The sequence below is a fragment of the Chiloscyllium punctatum genome, chromosome 19 (genome assembly GCF_047496795.1).
Source record: "Chiloscyllium punctatum isolate Juve2018m chromosome 19, sChiPun1.3, whole genome shotgun sequence".
In the NCBI taxonomy this organism is placed as follows: Eukaryota; Metazoa; Chordata; class Chondrichthyes; order Orectolobiformes; family Hemiscylliidae; genus Chiloscyllium; species Chiloscyllium punctatum.
The window spans coordinates 73,919,795-73,939,897 of record NC_092757.1 but is presented as its reverse complement, the minus strand read 5'-3'; the positions used below and the strand labels follow the sequence as shown (position 1 = coordinate 73,939,897).

General features: G+C 38.1%; 1 protein-coding gene across 1 annotated transcript in view; it reads left to right on the top strand.

The window, feature by feature from the left end:
* The window catches only part of acaca (acetyl-CoA carboxylase alpha), a 271,808-nt gene that overhangs the window by 183,862 nt on the left and 67,843 nt on the right, over positions 1 to 20,103 (top strand). Inside the window, exons 45-46 of the mRNA XM_072589677.1 lie at positions 16,897 to 17,040; positions 18,013 to 18,133. Of these exons, the coding sequence (XP_072445778.1) occupies positions 16,897 to 17,040; positions 18,013 to 18,133 (265 nt within the window). The remainder of the gene's footprint in view (positions 1 to 16,896; positions 17,041 to 18,012; positions 18,134 to 20,103) is intronic.

The window sequence follows — 20,103 nt, the reverse complement described above, 5'->3', positions numbered from 1 at the left end:
GTGATAATTATGGTAGAGTCATAGAGATGTACAGCATGGAAACAGACCCTTCGGTCCAACACGTGCATGCCGACCAGATATCCAAACCCAATCTAGTCCCACCTGCCAGCACCCTGCCCATATCCCTCCAAACCCTTCCTATTCAAATGCCTTAAAATGTTGCAATTGTATCAGCCTCCACCACATTCTCTGGCAGCTCATTCCATACACGTACCACCCTCTACGTGGAAAAAGTTGTCCCTGAGGCCTCTTTTATATCTTTCCCCTCTCACCCTAAACCTATTGCCTCTAGTTCTGGACTCCCCAAACCCAGGGAAAAGACTTAGGCTATTTATCCTATCCATGCCCCTCATAATTTTGTAAACCTCTATAAGGTCACCCCTCAGCCTCCGGTCCAGGGAAAACAGCCCCAGCCTGTTCAGTCTCTCCCTGTAGCTCAGATCCACCAACCCTGGCAACATCCTTGTAAATCTTTCCTGAACCATTTCAAGTTTCACAACATCTTTCCGATAGGAAGGAGACCAGAATTGCATGCAATATTCCAACAGTGGCCTAACCAATGTCCTGTACAGCCGCAACATGACCTCCCAACTCCTGTATTCAATACTCTCACCAATAAAGGAAAGCATACCAAACGCCTTCTTCACTATCCTATCTACCTGCGACTCCACTTTCAAGGAGCTATGAACCTGCACTCCAAGGTCTCTTTGTTCAGCAACACTCCCTAGGACCTTACCATTAAGTGTATAAGTCCTGCTAAGATTTGCTTTCCCAAAATGCAGCACCTCACAGTTATCTTAATTAAACTCCATCTGCCACTTCTCAGCCCATTGGCCCATCTGGTCCAGAACCTGTTGTAATTTGAGGTAACCCTCTTCGCTGTCCACTACACCTCCAATTGTGGTGTCATCTGCAAACTTACTAACTGTATCTCTTATGCTCGCAACCAAATCATTTATGTAAATGACAAAAAGTAGAGGGCCCAGCACCGATCCTTGTGGCACTCCACTGGTCACAACGTGAGAGATGGATTGGCAGAGAAATGATAAGAAAATTAAAATATGTCTAAAACATGGTTACTTGTGCAGGACTCTAAATTTTGTGACAAGGTAGTCATGGGCGATCCCTTATGTGCTTAGAGATGGCTATGGATAAACATGAGGGAGGAATTTGAGGGACTAGTAACTGTTGACAGTTCTGGTTTCAGGAAAGAGTCAACCTCCTGAGGAGATGGCCTTCAATAATAACAAGACACAGGGGCTGGAATGGGCAGTTGCAACTCCTGTTCGCAGCAGTTCTGTGTCACGCGGTACTGCCTCTAAAAGCAATGAACCCACAACAACTGTAGCAAGGAGGTCGTCTTATTCTGATCAAGGTACATACAGAGAAATTTGCAAGTAGAAGGCTCTGATCTCCTATAACCCATGCAGCCTTTCAGTTGGCTGAACATATATCCTGTCAAAGGGAGTACTTAGGAGTGTGAACTGCCCCAGTCGTATGTGGAAATCCCTGCACCAAAGTTTACTAAACACTGCATCACACATAATGAAATGCAAGCAAAGGTCTGAGGAAGGGTCAGCGGATCTGAAACATTAACTCCGATTTCTCTTCACAGATGCTGCCAGACCTCCTGAGCTTTTCCACCAACTTCCATTTTTGTTTCTGATGAACAGGATCTGCAGTTCTTTTCGTTGTGATTAAATAGATTTGCATCAAAATATTTTATTTTGTGGTCTGCATTCTTTTTTCGTGCAGATAAGAGGTCATCAATTATCCAACAGCAAAGCAAACTAACATATCGATTTCTTGCAAAAAAAGTGAGCTGGCAGCACAATTGGTAGTTCTGTTTGTAAACGTATCTAGGTCTTCAGTAACATCAATTCATTTACTCAAGTGCATGGTGTGAGCAACTGCAGTATTGTTATAGCACCTCAACTGACTCTTGAAGTAGTTCACCCATGTACTTTGCTACATTGTCTCTGTTGGGATTTGGAAGCTGTTTGGTGGCATCGTCATCACTGGGCCTACAAGTCTGTATCTGAGTAAACCTGGGACCATCCATTTTCTTCAGAGAACTGGAATACATTTGAATCCATTAAGAGTAAATAAAATGTTACCCATATAAACCAAGGTTGTTGTTGGATGCACAAATGGTTACATATATGCAGTCTCTGATGCGTTTTAGAGACGATTTCTGCAGAGCAACAAAACTGCAGTTGTCTCTGCTGCATTATTTGACTGCAAGATGAATCTAAAGTTCAGGTTGTATCTTTAACTAAGTACTGTGATTCACTTGTGATAGTCTGGAAGGACCTCATTGCTGAAATACTGCTTGAATTGATCAACATTGTCAGTGTTCGTGCATTGTGAGTGGCTGATCATTCGAGCCCCAAAGAAATCTCATTCAGTGCCTCCCTATTTTTTCTATTATTCCAAATTTCTGAATCTAATATGTTATATTAGCTCGTGTTAAAGCAGTCTTGCTGCTGAACTAATTGGTCACGGGTTTGTGGCACAGCGGTAATGTCCCTGCCCCAGGACTGGGAATCCCAAGTTCAAGTTGCACCTGCTCCAGAGGCATGTAATCGCATCTCTGAACAGGTTGATTAGAAAAATGGAGTTAAATTTTTGAAAAAAATTGGTCATGAATTCAAGTTCCAAACCAGAACATCAGCATAAAAGCTAGGCTGATGCTTCAGTACAGTTTTATAAAGGTGTTGCATTTTTAAGTGATGCCATCACACAAATGAATGTCAAACCAAAGCTCTACTTAGGTAATACTACATGTAAAAATTCCATGGAACTCTTATTACTAACATTTTTCCCTGAACTATTCATCTTCATTGCCAGCTTTGAGATGTGCAGTCTCCTCCACAAATCACAGTATTTCTAAGTCATTCTCGTGCACGAAGGGTTTTGAGATGTTTTTAACAGATGAGTTGTAACATAAATGCATGTTTTCTTTCGTGATGCATGGTAGTTTGCTGTGAAGTTTGTTTTTGTATGCCCTCTGCTGCCAGGCTGTCCTCTCCTCTCTGCTGAAACCATGCTGAGGGATTGAAATCTCCATTGTATCCACCCTGTCAGTGTTTTAGTGACATTGCAAAACTCTTGACCTTCATTTAGTTGCTTAATGTTAGGTCTCAGTTTTATTTGAGTACTTATTTTCATGTTCTCTTTGCTCAATTCTATGGGATGGACTTAACAGGTAAATTTATTTTTCCATTAATTTCTGTTGATATACGTTAGAATAAGAGCAAGATTTGGAATGGCAAACCAAATCATTCTGTGTTAACGTTTGTTTAACTGACAAATTTACGCAGAATGATCAAGCAAGGTAGCCTTGGTGAATCTCTCAACAACTTTGCAGTATTTTGCAATTATGTGGGTGCCAGAATATTTGACAGCAAAACAGCAGTTCACCAGGGATAGTCCTGTCACAAATTGGTCATCTTTAAGAGGCTTGTTGAAAAACATTTATGTGTATATGTTTTGCATTTAAATTAATTTTTTACAAGAGCAACTGCAACCTTTTATGAAAAGCTTCAGGCAGTTTAAAACTTTGACATGTGAATTCTCGTCAGTGTTTAAAATGCATGTTCAGTGACACTTGCCTCAAAGGCCGTCTGCCTGTGGTGTCGCCACCTGTACACAGAGAGCACCCCATGTAATTTCCCAGCACGAAATGAATGATCTTCTGTACTAGCAGACGACCAACCCTGAAAATGTGGGCATAAATGACCCTTCTCTCTCGAATTTCAGCTCACTTGTTTCAGTCTGCAATGTAAATATTGCTGTGCCCAATGTTCCTGTCTGTGTGCTGTTTCTCAGTCAGAATTTCATTTAAAGCCTGAGCCCACTGAAGATAAATGGGTCACCACCTCACTTTAAGTGGGGAGGGCAGGGACAGAGGGGTGTCAAGCAATCATGTTGAACATTTGTATGCTAATATTGTAACATGAATTTTGCATCTTAAGTGACACCAATGGAAGGTTAATGTAATGGGACAAGAAAATTGTATAGGATGATCTTAGTTCTGCCATAGTATTAATCAAAAATGTTTGAAAAATTTTTAGATTTTGCTGTAATAGAAACTTTAATTGAAAAAATTTTAGTGTGATCTAAACCAATGAAGAAGAATTTGAACAGTAATAGTCAGTAGTGAATTTGGCTTTTAATGGCAGTGTCTCTCTCACAGGGTGAAGAAAATGCTGTTCACAGAGCTGGAGCACTTGAGTTTGATATCACTGAATGTTCTGAGAAAGCAGTACTATATTCTGGCATTGTAAGGAGCTGTAGATGCTAGAGATCTGAAACAAAGACAGAAATTGCCAACAACACTCAGCATCGATGGAGAGAAAGCAGAGTTAATGTTTCATATCCAGTTCTGATGCAGAGTCACTGGATTCAAAACGTTAACTCTACTTTCTCCCTGTGGCTGCTGTCAAATCTGCTGCTCTTTGCTAGCAATTTCTGTTTTTTGTACTACATTCTGACAAACTGCTATATTTATTAGATGCTTCCATTCCAAATTGTGTGCACCATTTCCCAAAATAAGTATCAATGATTGTAGACATCCAATAATGGCACATGTATTGATAAGTAGCTAGAGGTTCATTTGTATCCACTGAACAACAATTTCCACCTTTCTGTTGGAGAGGGGGAATGCTAGGATTTAAAGGACAGATGAGTCTAAAGACGAATGAGTTACAACTGGCTGCTGACCTCTGAATGGACAGCTCCAGAATGACATAGATAGAAGGCTACACAGCTGCCCTGTGTAAAATTATTTCTCCACAGGTAGGAGGCTTGTCACTGGTTTTACTGTGAAATATACAGATGCATTTTGTCTGTCTAACCTCTATTTCAAAATTAGACTTGATATATTTAAAATAGTGAATCCAACGGAGCTTTGACTCTACTCAACAAACTAATTGATGTAACTGTGTACCAACCTGGATGATCCCAGATTCTGTCCTCGCTCTGCTTAGTTTGGTCATTTCAATCAAAATCCGTATGTATGCACGCTAACTGGCATTCCTTGTTGGGGAGAGAATAATTGAGATTCTCATTCCTATGTATTCTACTTCAATGTCGTCTTGAAAATGGGTGCCTCTGTAACAAGTGTCCCTCGGAATCAGAATAGGGGCCAGTTGTAATGCCTCCCATAGTAGCATAACGTCTAGTCAATCAATTGTGCTGCCTGACTCAAGTTCTGTTGCTTGGATTAGGCACCAAATGGCTCCTAATGCCTAGAATATCTTGAGGTGAGGAATGGCATGTGATAATGGAGATAATAAACTCGAAAAGCCTTTATTAAATAAACCTTTTTCTTTCTTACACACATGCTTGCTATACCAGGGATGCATCTTGCTTTATTTTTGTTCTGGAAATACTTTTTGTGGCCATTGTGCTAACCATTATTACAATTTGAAATGCTAATTAGAGGTGAGATTAGTTAACAATATAGAAAGGACAAATCACAGACCTATTGATATTAAACAGCCACAGCATGCACATACTGACAGGGACACACTTTGCTATCTTGGAAGGTTTTATAGGACAGCAGTTAGTCACTGTAGCAATGCTGAGATGTATGCAATAACCTTCAGGCAGCATAATTTCTATTAATCACTCTGGGGTCATTGGCAGAACACAGCAATCCGTAGTATGGGAGGAGGAGGGATGCATCAGGAAAGGCAACCACTGAAACCAGGTTCTTACTTAATTCTTTCAAACTCACTGGTCTTGTAACAGTTTGTAACCTCATAAATGGTTCACTTTGACTGCCTTAAATAGTATGAAATGGAAAGAACAGAGCAAGCTATAGTTACCACATGCAAAGAAGCCGTGAGCTACAAAACATTGGCATTTTGGGACCAAAATTTCTTTGGTTAATTTAGCAAAAAGAAGGCATGACTACTAAGTAGGATTTCTTGTTTTGTGCTTGCAACTCATATTTCAATTCATTTTCTCTTTAAACAAGATTCCAGAACTAAGTGAAAGATGTTTATTTTGGTGTGGTCATAAGAATGAGAACTTTTTTCCTCCTCAAGACAGAGGCCAATTAGCCCAACCAGTCCATGCCCATATTTATATTCCATTGGACCCAGCTCCTATCTTCTTCATATGAATCTATCATCGTAGCTCTCTCGTCCCTTCTCCATCAGATACTTACCTTGCTTCATCTTAAATGCTTCAATGACTCTCTTAGCAAATTTCCCATTCTTTCCACTTTCTCAAAAAAGAAGAATCTTCCAAATTATCTATTGTATTTTTAACTTTTCCTCTTTTGACCTTGATTATGTAATATTTTTGGAATGCTGTTAATGTGTTCTACCATGAAGGCGACTGCAAAATAATTAATGCAAAAAAGAATGTTTCCTTTGTGACAAAGAAATGATGATGTTCTTTACTACCACCGGTCCTTTCCCACAAAAGGGAACTTTTTTTAATTAACTCAAACCACACATTTCATAAGTTGAAAGACAACTATTAGATCACCCCTGCAAAAATTATTAGAGAGAGAATATAAACTTTTGAGGGTAAACTAACAACTAATTTCGGAATGGCCAATAAGCCCTTAGTGAACATAGACCCCCCCCGCTAAAGAATGAGGCTGTGGAAATAACGAACGATGGGAAACAGCAGAGAAGTGAAATAATTACTTTGCATTAGTCTTCACGGTAGAATACCTTAGCTGAATTCCAAAAATATTGAATAATCAAAGGGGTAAAAGAGGGAGCAGAAATAAATACAATGACAATCACTAGAGAAAAAGTACTAGGGAAGCTAATGGGACTAAAGGCTGGTAAATCCTCTGGTTCTCATAGGTTGCATCTTAGAATATTAAAGGAAGTGGCTACAGAGGTAAGCGGATGCACTGGTAGTCATCTTAAAGAATCCTTAGGTTCCTGAGAAGTGCTAGAGGAACGGAAAACTGCCTATGTAATATGCTTTTTCAAAAAGGGATACACAAAACAGATTACAACAGGCCAGATAACGACATGTCATTAGGAAATTGTTAGTCTAACATAAAGGATGCATTTGAAGAATATTTGGAAATACCTAGTATAATCACACAGCCAGCACGGTTTCATAAAGGGGAAATCGTGCTTGACAAATATATTAGAAATCTTTGAGGTAACAAGCTAGATAGATAAATGAGGAACCAGTAGATGTAAAATATTTGGATTTCCAAAAAATGTTCGATAAGGTAGCATACAGATGGGTACTTGGTAAGATGCTTGACCATCTAAGCTAGAACTGAGGTGGAATTCCTTCTCTCAAAGGATGGTGAATCTGTGGAATTCTTTTCTGCAGAAGACTCTGAAGGCTATATTTTTAAATATATTCAACGCTGAAATGTGCCTATTTTTAAGTAAGGGAATTGCGGTTATGGGAAAGGGCAGGAAAATGATATTGAAAATGTCAGGTGAACCATGATCTCATTGAATAGCAAAGCAGACTCCATTGCCAAATGGCAGCCTACTTCTCCTATATCTTTGGGTTTCTTCAAGAGAGTAGAGACCCAAGCTATTAATTATTTCCTGATATGTATACTCTGCATTTCTGTTATCATCCTTGTTGGTCCTCCTTGTACTCAGTATTTTGGGGACAGGGAAGTACAATGTTCCATTTCTGACCGACAGCTATGCATGTTAATTGTCTTATATGATGCATCAGTGCAATTTTTTGATCTAATATTAATCTGATTTAACCCAAAAATTCCTATGTTTTGCTTTGAAAAAGGACAATCCAGAATAAACTGCTCCAAAATGAATGGGTCAAGGTTGTTGCAACTGGAGGAATAAATCTTGTGTAAATGTGATTTCAGTTCGTAAGTTTTAAGTAGCTTATATAATACCTTGATGACATGGACATACTGTGTACACTAAATGTGGCAGTGCACTTCAAAAAGTGCAGGCTTCTTTTCTCATACCCTTTCAGATCAATCGATATGATGTTATTAAATTGTGACCGATCTGATGCTGCCTGCAATTTTGTCTGGAGATGATCATATTTTCTGATGCAGTAATATGTTGTTTACACAACTCTCCATCACTGCAACTTTAGTTGAGATACATTGTTTTCATTGTTAGAGATGTTGATTGGACTTCTCACCAAAGTAAATATCTAAATCTTTTTGTGACTATTTGACTATTGCAACTGGCATTGAACATCATCTCAGTCTTCAGATGCTGCTTTGTTTTCTACTTACTGATTGCCAATGGCAGACACAGTGATCAAAAATTTACATCTGCTAATGAAGGTGAGAGGAGTTAATATTTTTACCCCATTTGTTAGTCTCATAATAAATAAAATATCTCGAACCTTGGATAGATTTCAATGAAATTTAGTACATGAGATGTGTTTAATGATTAGATGTATTTAAGAAAGGATATTTGTTTTCAAATTAGTAGTGCGATGATTCACCAGACTGATTCTTGGGTTGAGAGGCTTGTCCCATGATGAAAGGCATAATAAATTAGGCCTATAGTTTATAGAGTTCAAAAGAATGACAGGTAATCTAATTGAAACCTACAAGATTCTGAAAGGGCTTGATAGAGTTGACACCAGGAGGTTGTTAGTCATGTCTGGAAAATCTCTAGAACATAGGAGTGGAGTCATAGGATAAATGATCAGTCTCTATTGAGTTGGGCGATTAGCCATGATCGTGATGAATGACGGAGCAGGCTCGAAGGGCCAAATGGCCGGTTCCTCCTATCTTCTATGTTTCTATTTAGGTCTGAGATGAGGAGAAAATTCTTTAGTTGAAGCATTATGAATCTTTGGAATTGTATGCATCAGAGTTCTGAATGCTTTATCATTGAATATATTTAATACTGGATAGATAGGTATTTTTTTATTTCTCAGGTAATTGAGGAATATGGGAGGAGTTGAAACTAATGACCAACCAAATTGTATTGTATGGTGGAGTAGGCTTGAGGGGCCTTATGACATACTCCTCCTATTTCTTAAGTTCTTCATGATTCACGTAGGCATCAGATATTGAGATGTGTCAGTATCAGTCACAAAGCTGTTAGTTTACTTACCAATAGATTTTATGTAATTGGGATTGGACTGTTTAGTTGTCTCAATTCTTGCAAACCAATTTGTGGCTGATTCAATTAATAGATGATAGATAAATTGATAGATAAAGCAAAATCCCTTTATCTGCACGGCATAGACAAGATAAAGGAGAAAAGAAAATTTGCTTTCAAATTAATAAAGTCACTGAGCAAGATAAAGCATCCCATCACAATTTTTAAAAAAAATCTTGTGCAATTCTTTAATTGCCGGGCATCTCACTCGCTGAAAACAAAACTATCACGCAGCAGTTAAAAATAAGAGTCACGCCTTGGCCCCCTCAGTTTTGAGACGCACTTTAAAAGCGCACGTTCGAGCCTTGCCTCCTTTTACATATCCTGCTCCAAACATTTAACTTAATTTTCAGTCTTCACGTACAAGTGGGCAATTACATCTTTGTATTTTTGTTTGAGGACTGAAATGATAGAATGACTGTTTTAAAATCAAGGATAGTGGAAAGAATTGCTGCACTTTTAAAAAGAAAGGTGCTAACGTTTATTCTAAGTGCTATTTACACTGCTGTTTGTTCAAACAGTGGAGAATGTTTAGTTGCAGAAGAACTAACACCAGGGATTGTGTACTAAAAAGAAAATTTAGCAACAAGTAGCTGATTGCTCTGTGGACTGATGACCGGTTATTGATGGCAAAGGCCTTCTTCCTGCCAAACACTGTTAGCTCCTAGGTAGCTGAACAAAATGCAGGTATGAACAAGATGATCAGAAACTTTCAGACCTCTGGGGGGATAAAGATGCTATCGTACTTCTGTAGTAAAAGAAAAGCCTAAAAACAGAAGAAAGCCAATTTATTTTACCTCGCCAGTTTTGCTTTTAACCAATACATCAGAGACTTTATGTATAGCAAATCAGTCACTTTATGCCTTTTATAGGCAAGTAAAAGTGTTTGGAGAAGAGTAAGATTGCCAAATACCAAGTCCTGGTAAGACAAAGAATCACTTCAGTGGACTCTGTCCACCTATAACACCAATGTTTTTGCGTCTATCTGTATCTGTGTACTGGGTGATAGGTAAATTGGGGTATTTTGCAAATTTGGATAGAATCTTCAACTTTTTTTTGACAACTACAGATATAGCAGGGCTTGAATTTCAGTGCACTATCCCAGTGAGGCTTGGTTGTATGTTTCTGGTTCCATGACAACACTGCAGACTGCAGCCAGCTTCCAGCTACCCCCCACACCACCACTTTGAGTTTTTTTAACCTTTCGAGATTTAGGATTCCCACGCAATGAACACTTGCCGGGTGACTGGATCCCTGCTGATGAAGCACAAACCCAGGAATAGTGTACCTTCCCAAGCACTGGCTTCAGGCTGTCTCACAGCCACTCTGCTACCTTCATGTCTGTTCTGAAAGACTACCTTCCCGTATGCATGTTTCTGTATTCTGTGCCCCTTCAATAGGGCACTTGGTTTTCTTGGCATTATGATATTGAAGGAGAGGCAGTGCCAAGTTTGTTCATGTGAAGATATGATGTCCCAGGATTTCTTAAACACTTAGAACTAATGAGAAATGTTAGATAAATACTGAGGATACTTAAGGGAAATGGGGCACTGTACAAAATAGAATTTTCAAAGTCTCTTGCTTTACATGGAAATAATGGTGGTAGAGAAATGCTACTTTCTCAAATGCTACTATCATTTTAAACTTCTAAGTACAACAGCAGATTTAGTTCCAGTAACACCATTAAATGAATGAATGAAAAAATCTTGTTTATTGTTCATCACAACAAAGAAATGAAATAGTCTACGTTGGTGTGGCAAGTCATTCTGAATTGTAACCGAATATCCCAGGCTTAGACTGGTGTCTGGTTGCATTTTTGATATTAGCAATGCTAATAAGGCAAATGATAGCTTTCTCTTCAGAGAATCTGCCATTTTAATCTGTTGTGTTTAATCTTCCTTTAATGGTTTTACAAACCCATTAAAATAGTAAATACTGGAGCTGCGTATTCAGAACGAAAGGCTGATAAAAAGGACACTACTAAATATCAAAGAGAAATTACGTCTCTGACAGTCCCGAGCATCCGTCTGTGTCACTGCAGAGTCCCCTCAAGGTTAGGCTGTTCTTGGTTCATGGTTCCTCTACTCTGACTTGTCATTTACATTAATAGGTTGCACCCTGTGTTTGGTGTCTAGTAGAAACAGAGGAACCAGACTGGTACCATGTGTATGATCATATTTTCACAACTGCTGACCCTGACCACTTAACGCATGAGCGATGAAAATCTGCGATCCATCTGCTTATATCATGAAAGTTCTGACAAGTGCAAACACTTCAGTGGCATTAATAGATATTTTCTTTGAAAAATAAAAAATTTCTGTATGAGTTCTGCACATTGAAACACCATGGTCTCAGCCAGTCTGCATATTCACTGTAGTTAGTGGCCTCTCAGGACAGTGTCGTGTTGGTGTGTGACATGAGACCTTGCACACAATGAAAGTGGGCTTGTAACCAATGTAATATCATGTCATTTAAGATCAAATTCCTCATGCATACAGCAATGGCACTCATTTCACTTCAGTTCTGGCCAAATGGCACCATTTCGAGTGGAGACCACAGTGGTACTTTGAGGATTAAAAAATATATATCTGTTGAGTGGAGACAATGCCCTTGAAATAATGGTGCTTCCTAAGGTTTGTTTGTTTCAACTGTTAATGTGTCTGTTTTTTTCCCTTTCTCTCACTCAATATACTAATTCTGAACCAATTTTTTGAGGCACAGCAATATGCATAAAACCAAAAAATGTTATTCCTTAATCTAGTACAAAGCTTGATTCTACTGAACAAGTTATTATACTAATGTAAAAATGACGAGGAGAACTTAATCTAATTTTGTACAATAGTAATGTACATTAACTTTGTTCTTTTAGCTGTGCTGTGTCTTCTCGCAGAATTCAGTGTGAGTCAAAGCTTATTCTGTGTAAAGGGTGTAAGTCTCTAGTGAAAGGAATCCTTAAGAAGTTTAAAAATTGTCTTAAGATACTGCAATATTAATTGGCTCTTGAAAAATAAATGTTTTTTCTCATTCAGTGCAGATGTACAGACAAGAAAGATAGCACAAAAAAACTTTTGCATTCAATACACTGTATATGGGAAAAATATTCAGATGTACTTTTTTGAAGAAGGTTAAGACATAGTACAAAAGTTCAGTTTAGTCTGTGTTGCATTGCTAAATAAATCTACGGTATAACTTTATAATTTCAGCCATACTACATTTTATGGAGAACCTATTCAAATTTAGGACTTTTTATTCAGAATCCCAAATTTAGAACAGTAGTATTGTCCTCCCAGAATTTGCCATGTATTAAGAGATGTTCAATCATTTTTGTATTTATTTTGCAATTTACTTCTTACATTGCAATGTAAATGTCAGTATTTATTACTCCGTTTAGTTAAGCCTCCTCCAGAATAGTCTACAAAAGACTTTTGAATGCTTTGGTTGACCTGGCATCTCTTTTGAATCAAAATATTCAATCAGCGGCAGCTAGGAGTAAAACCTATTTGAACTTAATGATTTGATAGGTTTCCCTCCTGTTACCTAATTATTGATTGATACTTTCTCTGCCTGTTCAATTTTGATACATTGCTGTTTGTTAATATGAGAATGGAGCCAGCCAGATGAAAGGTTGACACAGATTTATTTCAACTAAGCGCATGATGTCAAAGCACTTATAGTTTTATATATGTTGTTTGAAATCTTATAAAATTGCTTAAGATGCAAATGGTAGATTTATAATGGATGAAACTATAAATATAAATTCAGGTACAAATGTAATTATTAACATTGAGGAAGTAATTGATTTATAAAATGTATTTCATGTGTGGGGAAAAAATTAAATATAATGGTAAATTACTAATTAACTAATTTGTAAATTGATGAAATTTAGCGAAGTTAAATGTAGTGAGTAATTTAGTAATTTTGTGAATAAATTAGGCAATTACAAAATGGAGTGAACAGCTTACCAACTGGTGTTATGACTGTTAAAGGGCTTTTTGTCTGCTACATTTGCTGTCGGTCTAAGAGTGAGAATCTTGCATTTTTTCTGGATCTTTTGGAAGGAGTAGAACAGAAGCTCTATATTTTACAGTAGGTCTAAAGCCTACTTTGTAATATTTATATGTGGAGTCTACTGTCTGTTCCAGTCATTGCTGGAACTTGTTATAGAAGATGAACTTGTGGATGAATTTTGTGAGATCTTTATTGCAGTTAACCTGGGTGATAGTACACAGATTGTGGGCATACTGATGTCTCATTCATCAGTGTAACTGTCATCAGTGCAGTCTGCATTGTCAGTCTACTTTTGCATGACTGTTGCACACTCTGGATATCTATTCCAGTCTTGATCCTTAAAGATAAAGTTGAAAGTTTGGAACTTTTCTTTTATCTCTGTGTAACTGGTGAAAGGTTAGACATAAACAATACAGCTAGTGCTTCGGCCATTTCCTGCAAAAAGCCCGATACATTTTGTTCAGTCCACCTGACATACTAGCTTGTGTGTGCAATTATATTTCAGATTGTTATGGACTCAAAGCTGTACTTAGTTACAAGTATAGGTCTCTCAAGTGTTTGAGAGCTGCATGCTGGTGTACCTCACTTTGTGAATAAGAAAGAATAAGATTGTTGAGTTTCATTTCACTTGTGAGTTACTTGTAGTTGCCTGGAGAAGCTGTCATTTGAGAGGAATGTTAAGTGTGAATTATTAACAGCCCACTTTGGCAGTCAAGTCACCAAGCAAGGCACAACTCAACAAAGAGAGGGAAGTTCAATTTTCATTTCGAAATGCCTCCATCAACAGCACCAAATGATAAGTTAACTTGTAGCTTTTTGTGTGATAGCCATGGTTGCTTTCTATATCTACATAACAACCAACTGCTGAATCTTGCAAGATAGTTTATGGTGTGAAGAGGTTTTGATGTGAAAGTATTTATTTTTTACAATTTTATTTTAAGTCTAATGGTTGAATTGTATTACAGAAAATGTGCTTCAGGGAAAATGAATTCATAATTTCTCTGAACTTAGGAGTGGGCTGTAGCTTTTTTTAATATAAAAATCTCATTGTAACTCTCACTTACACATGCAGTGCTGCTGAGTTACGAGTCTTTCATACTAGTGGAAGAACTCTGTTAACTCACTGTCACAGGTGAGCTATCATCTTCTATGCTCAGAATTATAATCGCATAAATCATACAATGAGGAAATTGGGCTGAAGGGACTCTGTTCTGAAGAGGGGAAGTGGTGAGCTTGTTTACCGCATAAACTGCACTGCTGGTTTTTATTGTGTGGTATATCTCTCCTATGCAGTCGAAATCTCAGCCTGTGTTTTATTGCAGACAGTGTCAGAATGATGCGTTTGGCTTGCAATACTGTGCTTCTCTCCTAATAAAATAAACTGCCCGTGGCACAGAAGTGTTATTATAAATATCTACACGGCCAGGCAGAACGTTGAGAGGCTGAAGTGTTGATGCATGCTTTGGTGTCCACCCCAAGGGTAAATGGACCAACGAAAGGTGTAGCATTGCTTTGCAGTTAAGTGTTGTCTGTCAGTCTTTGCCGGTTAAGACCATGATGTTAAATGCCTTAGAATCTGATACCTGATTTAACATCTACAGACAAAACTTATAATGCACAGATGTGGTCTCAACCTAATAGCAGCTGAATGACATTGAAAATGGTGGAGTAATCATTACAACAAACTATACAATACATGAATTCCAGTGAGTCCATCAATCCAACACTGATTCTACAAGTGGATAGTATGGGATATTTGTTTTTTTTTAAAAGGTATCTGCAAATAGATCTGGTTTCTGTACATTTAAGTATTCTTTGTCATTGCACAAAGTCACCTGCAAAGTATTTCTTGTACACAGGAATGTGTTTAGTATCAAAATTGCTGGCGAAACTCAGCAGGTCTAGCAGCATATGTGGGAAGAAAGCAGAGTTACCATTTTAAGTCTGGTGACTTCATCAGAATGAGTTTCACAGCAATATCTGTTTTTGTTTCAGATCTCCAGCATCCGCAGTTCTTTGTTTTGTTTTAGCATATTTCACATGTTGACTGTGAAATGACTGCATTGGTGGTTATTGTTTTAGTAAAGTTGCATGCACCTGCCTTTATACCTGTTCCTTCCTTCTGAAGGTTTTGACAACTGCAAACTATAATTCCACTTGAATTCTAATATCTCAGCGTTCTACGAATATTGTCAAACTGTTATTGAACTATTCTACATTTTGATCCTATTTTTGCTTCAGATCTGCATTTGCATTTGAGGAAGATTTGCTGCATCATCAGAAACAACAGCAAATTCCAGCCAATATCTCGAGTTTGGGGCACCAATGTAAATTTGAATGTTGCCCCAGTTGCAATCTATTATCTGCACATGGACTGTTTAGATTTAGGAACACCCGCCCTGCCAGTTTTACCACTGGAAAGGCCTTGGCTTTTTTTTTCACAATTCCAATCCCCCTTGCCATCCAAAAGAATACATCATGTCTAATGTTCTCCTGTTACCTATGCTGAACAACATGGTGACAAAAGGCCTCAGGGCCCTGCTGGGCCCAAAACGCAGGAAACACTAGTGGGTCTGTTGGCATTGGAAAGATGATCAACAAGTTTTCAATTTGGCAGAGTCTTTCTTATTCCATAATGAGAAAAATCAACCGCTGTGTCATTCTAGAATTTTAAGGTTTGCTTAAGGATTAGTAGCTCGGGTGCCGGTTACCATAGTTGTGGATATGTCCTGAGCTGGGAAGTTGATTTGCAGAAATTTTGTCCCCTGTCTAGGTGACATTTTCAGTGCTTTGGAGCCTCCTGTGGAGCGCTGTTGTGCTGTGCTTCTGGAACTTATTTGGTCTGTTCCTGATGCTTCTGGTTCCGATTGTTCATTGTAGTGGTCTGTTTAGCTACAGAGAAGTTCTAGAGAATTACTAAAGGCACGGCACTCATCTAAAGACACCATCAATGAACACATTGACCTAGACCCAACATACTGACCACTGTAATGAGCAACTGGACGCAGCAGGAACAGAACCAAGTAAATTCCAGAAGAGACAGCACAACAGCGCTTCACAAGAAGCTCCAAAGTACTGAAGATGTCACCTCGGCAGGGTACGTACCGTCTGCAAATTAACTTCCCAACTCAGCAAACATACCCACAACTACGACATGTTTGAATTTTCCAAGGCTGTTTTATATTTCCAGCATTTTCAGATTTGTTTTGAAATTTGGGTCAGTGTAATGAAAGATCCTTTTTAACTCTGGTGTTTGTACATTTTCTTCATGTTTTCCTTTTCCTTTTTTTATTTTACACAAGGGTAAAGACTGACATGGATCAAGAGATCTTTGCACATGTTCATCTGCCATTTGAGCATATCATGATTTAATGTCTACCTGGTGTTGCCAGTAGTGTTCAGTAGTTTTTTTTTCCACTTTCAGTTTGAAAAGTCAGTTTAAAAAATTGGAAACTATCATTTGAAAATTGGCATTGCTAGCAGGGACAGATGCCAAGAATATTGCCAAGATTAATTTTAAGACCGGTTATGTTTGCTTTCAATTTTTTCACCTTCCCCCATGCCTCCTTTCCTTAAAAATTTGAATCCTTCAAATATTTGGAGGACCTTTACTACATCTTGCCGAACTATTCATGAATCATTTTGGTGATTGTTAACGGAGGATGCTTTGACCAATCATTATCAAGGAGACTCAGAAGACACATTTTACTCAAGCTATCATAGCAACAATGAAGTTGATTTAATATTTGTCTTAATATTCTAATTTTATTTTCTAATTTCGAAGGTACTTGGCCGTGAGGTGTACACATCCAACAACCAATTGGGAGGTGTCCAGATCATGCATAATAATGGTGTGACTCACACAACAGTATACGATGACTTTGAGGGGGTTGTTATCATCCTTCAGTGGTTGTCCTACATGCCAAAGGTTTGTATTCTAATTTGGAATTTGACGTATTAACAAAAATGCTTTAACCTTTCAATGTGTTAGTCCGTCACTATTTATGATAACCATTAACTATTAAATTATGATCAATAATCCAACTGTTATAGGCTCAACTGCAGTAACTTATCAACTAGTATTGCATACTTTTCAGACACTAACTCACAGTTAATAGTAAATACCCTATTTGAACACCCTGAATTTTTAAAATTTATAACATGCAATTTTTTTTGACAGACCAACAACACATTGGAGACTTTTTTTTAAGCATTTTATCACCTATTTTAATTTAACAGAGAATGAGTCATAGTTTTACTTGCAAGGTAGATAATGACGTGCATTTATATTTAAAGGCAATAGCTTGCACTGTTGTTGCTTAGCAAACAATGTCCCCTATTGCCATATGTTTAATAGACAATGGTTACTTAACAGACTACATTGTTATACAACTTGGGCTGTTGGTTATGTGGTAGACAATAGCATACAGTAATGCTAGGCTTACTAGGCAATGAGCTGTAATGTTGCACAGTTAAGAGGATAAGGCTGAGGTATGTCCCAGCACTATAGCACCAATACCAGAATTCACAAAGGAAATGCAAGTGGATTTTTAAAAACTTTTTGATTGAAAATAAAAATTTGAATTGTGTGACTTTGAGAGGATTTATTGGGGACAAATGGGAGGAAGATATTTATATCCTTGTTTGAGGTGTTATCTATTTGACCTCTCAGAAACTTACAATTTTTTTCATAGTGACTTAATCTCCTAGCTTCTAGTGGCGGGTCCAATGTGGATGTCCCTGCTTATGTTCAATGTACGTGTTGTAGTTAATTTCTTGATCAAATTTGCAATACGGTGTTACAAGAGCTTAATATTTTGGACAGGTTTGTAGGTTTAGAAATACATTATTTATTGGAAATTACACTGATTTTGTTTCTCAAATTCTGCTTTATATGTAGAATATATCCAGTTCAGTGCCCATCCTTAAGCCTAAGGACCCCATTGATCGAATAATTGAGTTTGTCCCCACCAAAACACCTTATGATCCTCGGTGGATGCTTGCTGGAAGACCTCACCCAAGTAAGAAAAAGAAATCTTGTGCTTTGGTTAAATCATATTACATGGCTGATTGAATTTATTTCTCCCAAGTAGTAAAGAAAATCTTAGTTAAGCAGCTGTGGTTGAGATATTAACCTGTACTTTCCCACTTGGTTATCAAGCATCCAATTGAGTGAGGAGCTGTGTTGTCTTTTTAGTTTAAAACTATACTTTCTGAGGACACAGTGCCGATTTTTTAGTCTTCCACTTTTCAGTTCTACCTTCCTATATTAATATGGTTCTTATCTTGTAGTGATAGTTGTCCACTTCAGTACAACTAAATGGTCAGTTTAGTCATGTTCGGATGGACTTGACAGTGACCATAGGCAAAAACAATGACTACAGATGCTGAAAATCAAATACTGGATTAGTGGTGCTGGAAGAGCACAGCAGTTCAGGCAGCATCCAACGAGCAGCAAAATCAACGTTTCGGGCAAAAGCCCTGATGAAGGGCTTTTGCCCGTGACCATAGGCAGCCTATTTTGACTGTGGAATGTGTTTTCTCACCAGTTTCTGCAGATGCCCTGCAGCATTGCATTGGAGTCTTTACAGGAGTGGAAGTGATTGTTGTTCTTTTTCAATTCTTAACCAAAGGGTAGAAGCCAATTGTAGCATTCCTACCATTAATCTGCCTGTGATCAACTCACATGAGATTAAAATCTGGAACTTCCTTGCACTTAACTGGAATGCAGACAGTTTCACATTCCATTCCATAGTTATCTGAAAAAGAAAGATGTAGAGTGCAAAACCACGACCCATCTAATTCTGTGTTATTGGAATTATATAATAATGGCTATACTTCAACTAATTTTTTTTAAAAGACGTCGATTAGATTAGATTCCCGATTAGATTGTGGAAACAGGCCCTTTGGCCCAACCAGTCCACACCGACCCTCCGAAGAGTAACCCACCCAGATCCATTTCCCCTCTGACTAATACACCTAATACTATGGGCAATTTAGCATGGTCAATTCACCTGACTTGCACATCTTTGGACTGTGAGAGGAAACCGGAGCACCTGGAGGAAACCCGCGCAGACACTGGGAGAATATGCAAACTCCACACAGACAGTTGCCTGAGGCTGGAATCGAACCTGGGACTCTGGTGTTGTGAAGCAACAGTGCTAACCACTGAGCCACCGTGCCGCCCTATGAAGTTACTTTTGTGGTAGTTTCCCAGTGAAAGTTGCTTTAGTTGTGAGATATAGTTTGAGTGAATTGTGAGATATAGTTCAAAGTCACTAATTGCTGCTAATCATCTTCAACTGTCTAACTGCAAAGGATTCAGTTGATGAATTAGTGACTACTGAGCAGTTCTGGCATAGCCACAACTTGACACTGAACCATTCAGATGTCAGTTTTGGGTCGGGACTAATAACTGGAAAAATAGAGCAGTAACATTCTGAGCAGTACACTGGGGAGGAAAGGCTGAAAAGCTATTTAGTCAGCTGTCCCATATGCCAACAAGTCCTGAGCAGCAAGTTTTCAATACTGCGTGTTATGGATCATGGAATCCGGAAAGACACCGGAGTTTGCAATTTTCTGATATACAAATGACAATCACTTATATTAGTTATTTGCTTATAGTAAACATTAGAGTTACTGGACAAGTTCATAATTGTAAATAAATTTTACTGTACAGAAGTCCAAAATAATCAATACCTTCTGCTATAGTATCTTTAAGGATTGTGAACTCATAAGATTCCTTACTACTACTACTTCCTTTAATGTATGGACCAACTTCCAAGTTTAGATTCACCAAATTGCAATTGGTCTTGCTTTTTTCTTCAATCTCTTTGACCCTCACCTAGATTTTCTGATTTTAGAATAATCAGAATAAAAAGCTCGAGACCTCCTTGGAAAGCAGCTGAGCTGAGTTGCTAATACACTTGAGGTGAAAGGTTTCATTGAGACTGCCACTTCAGTACAGTGCTGGGGAAGTGCTGCTGTTGTC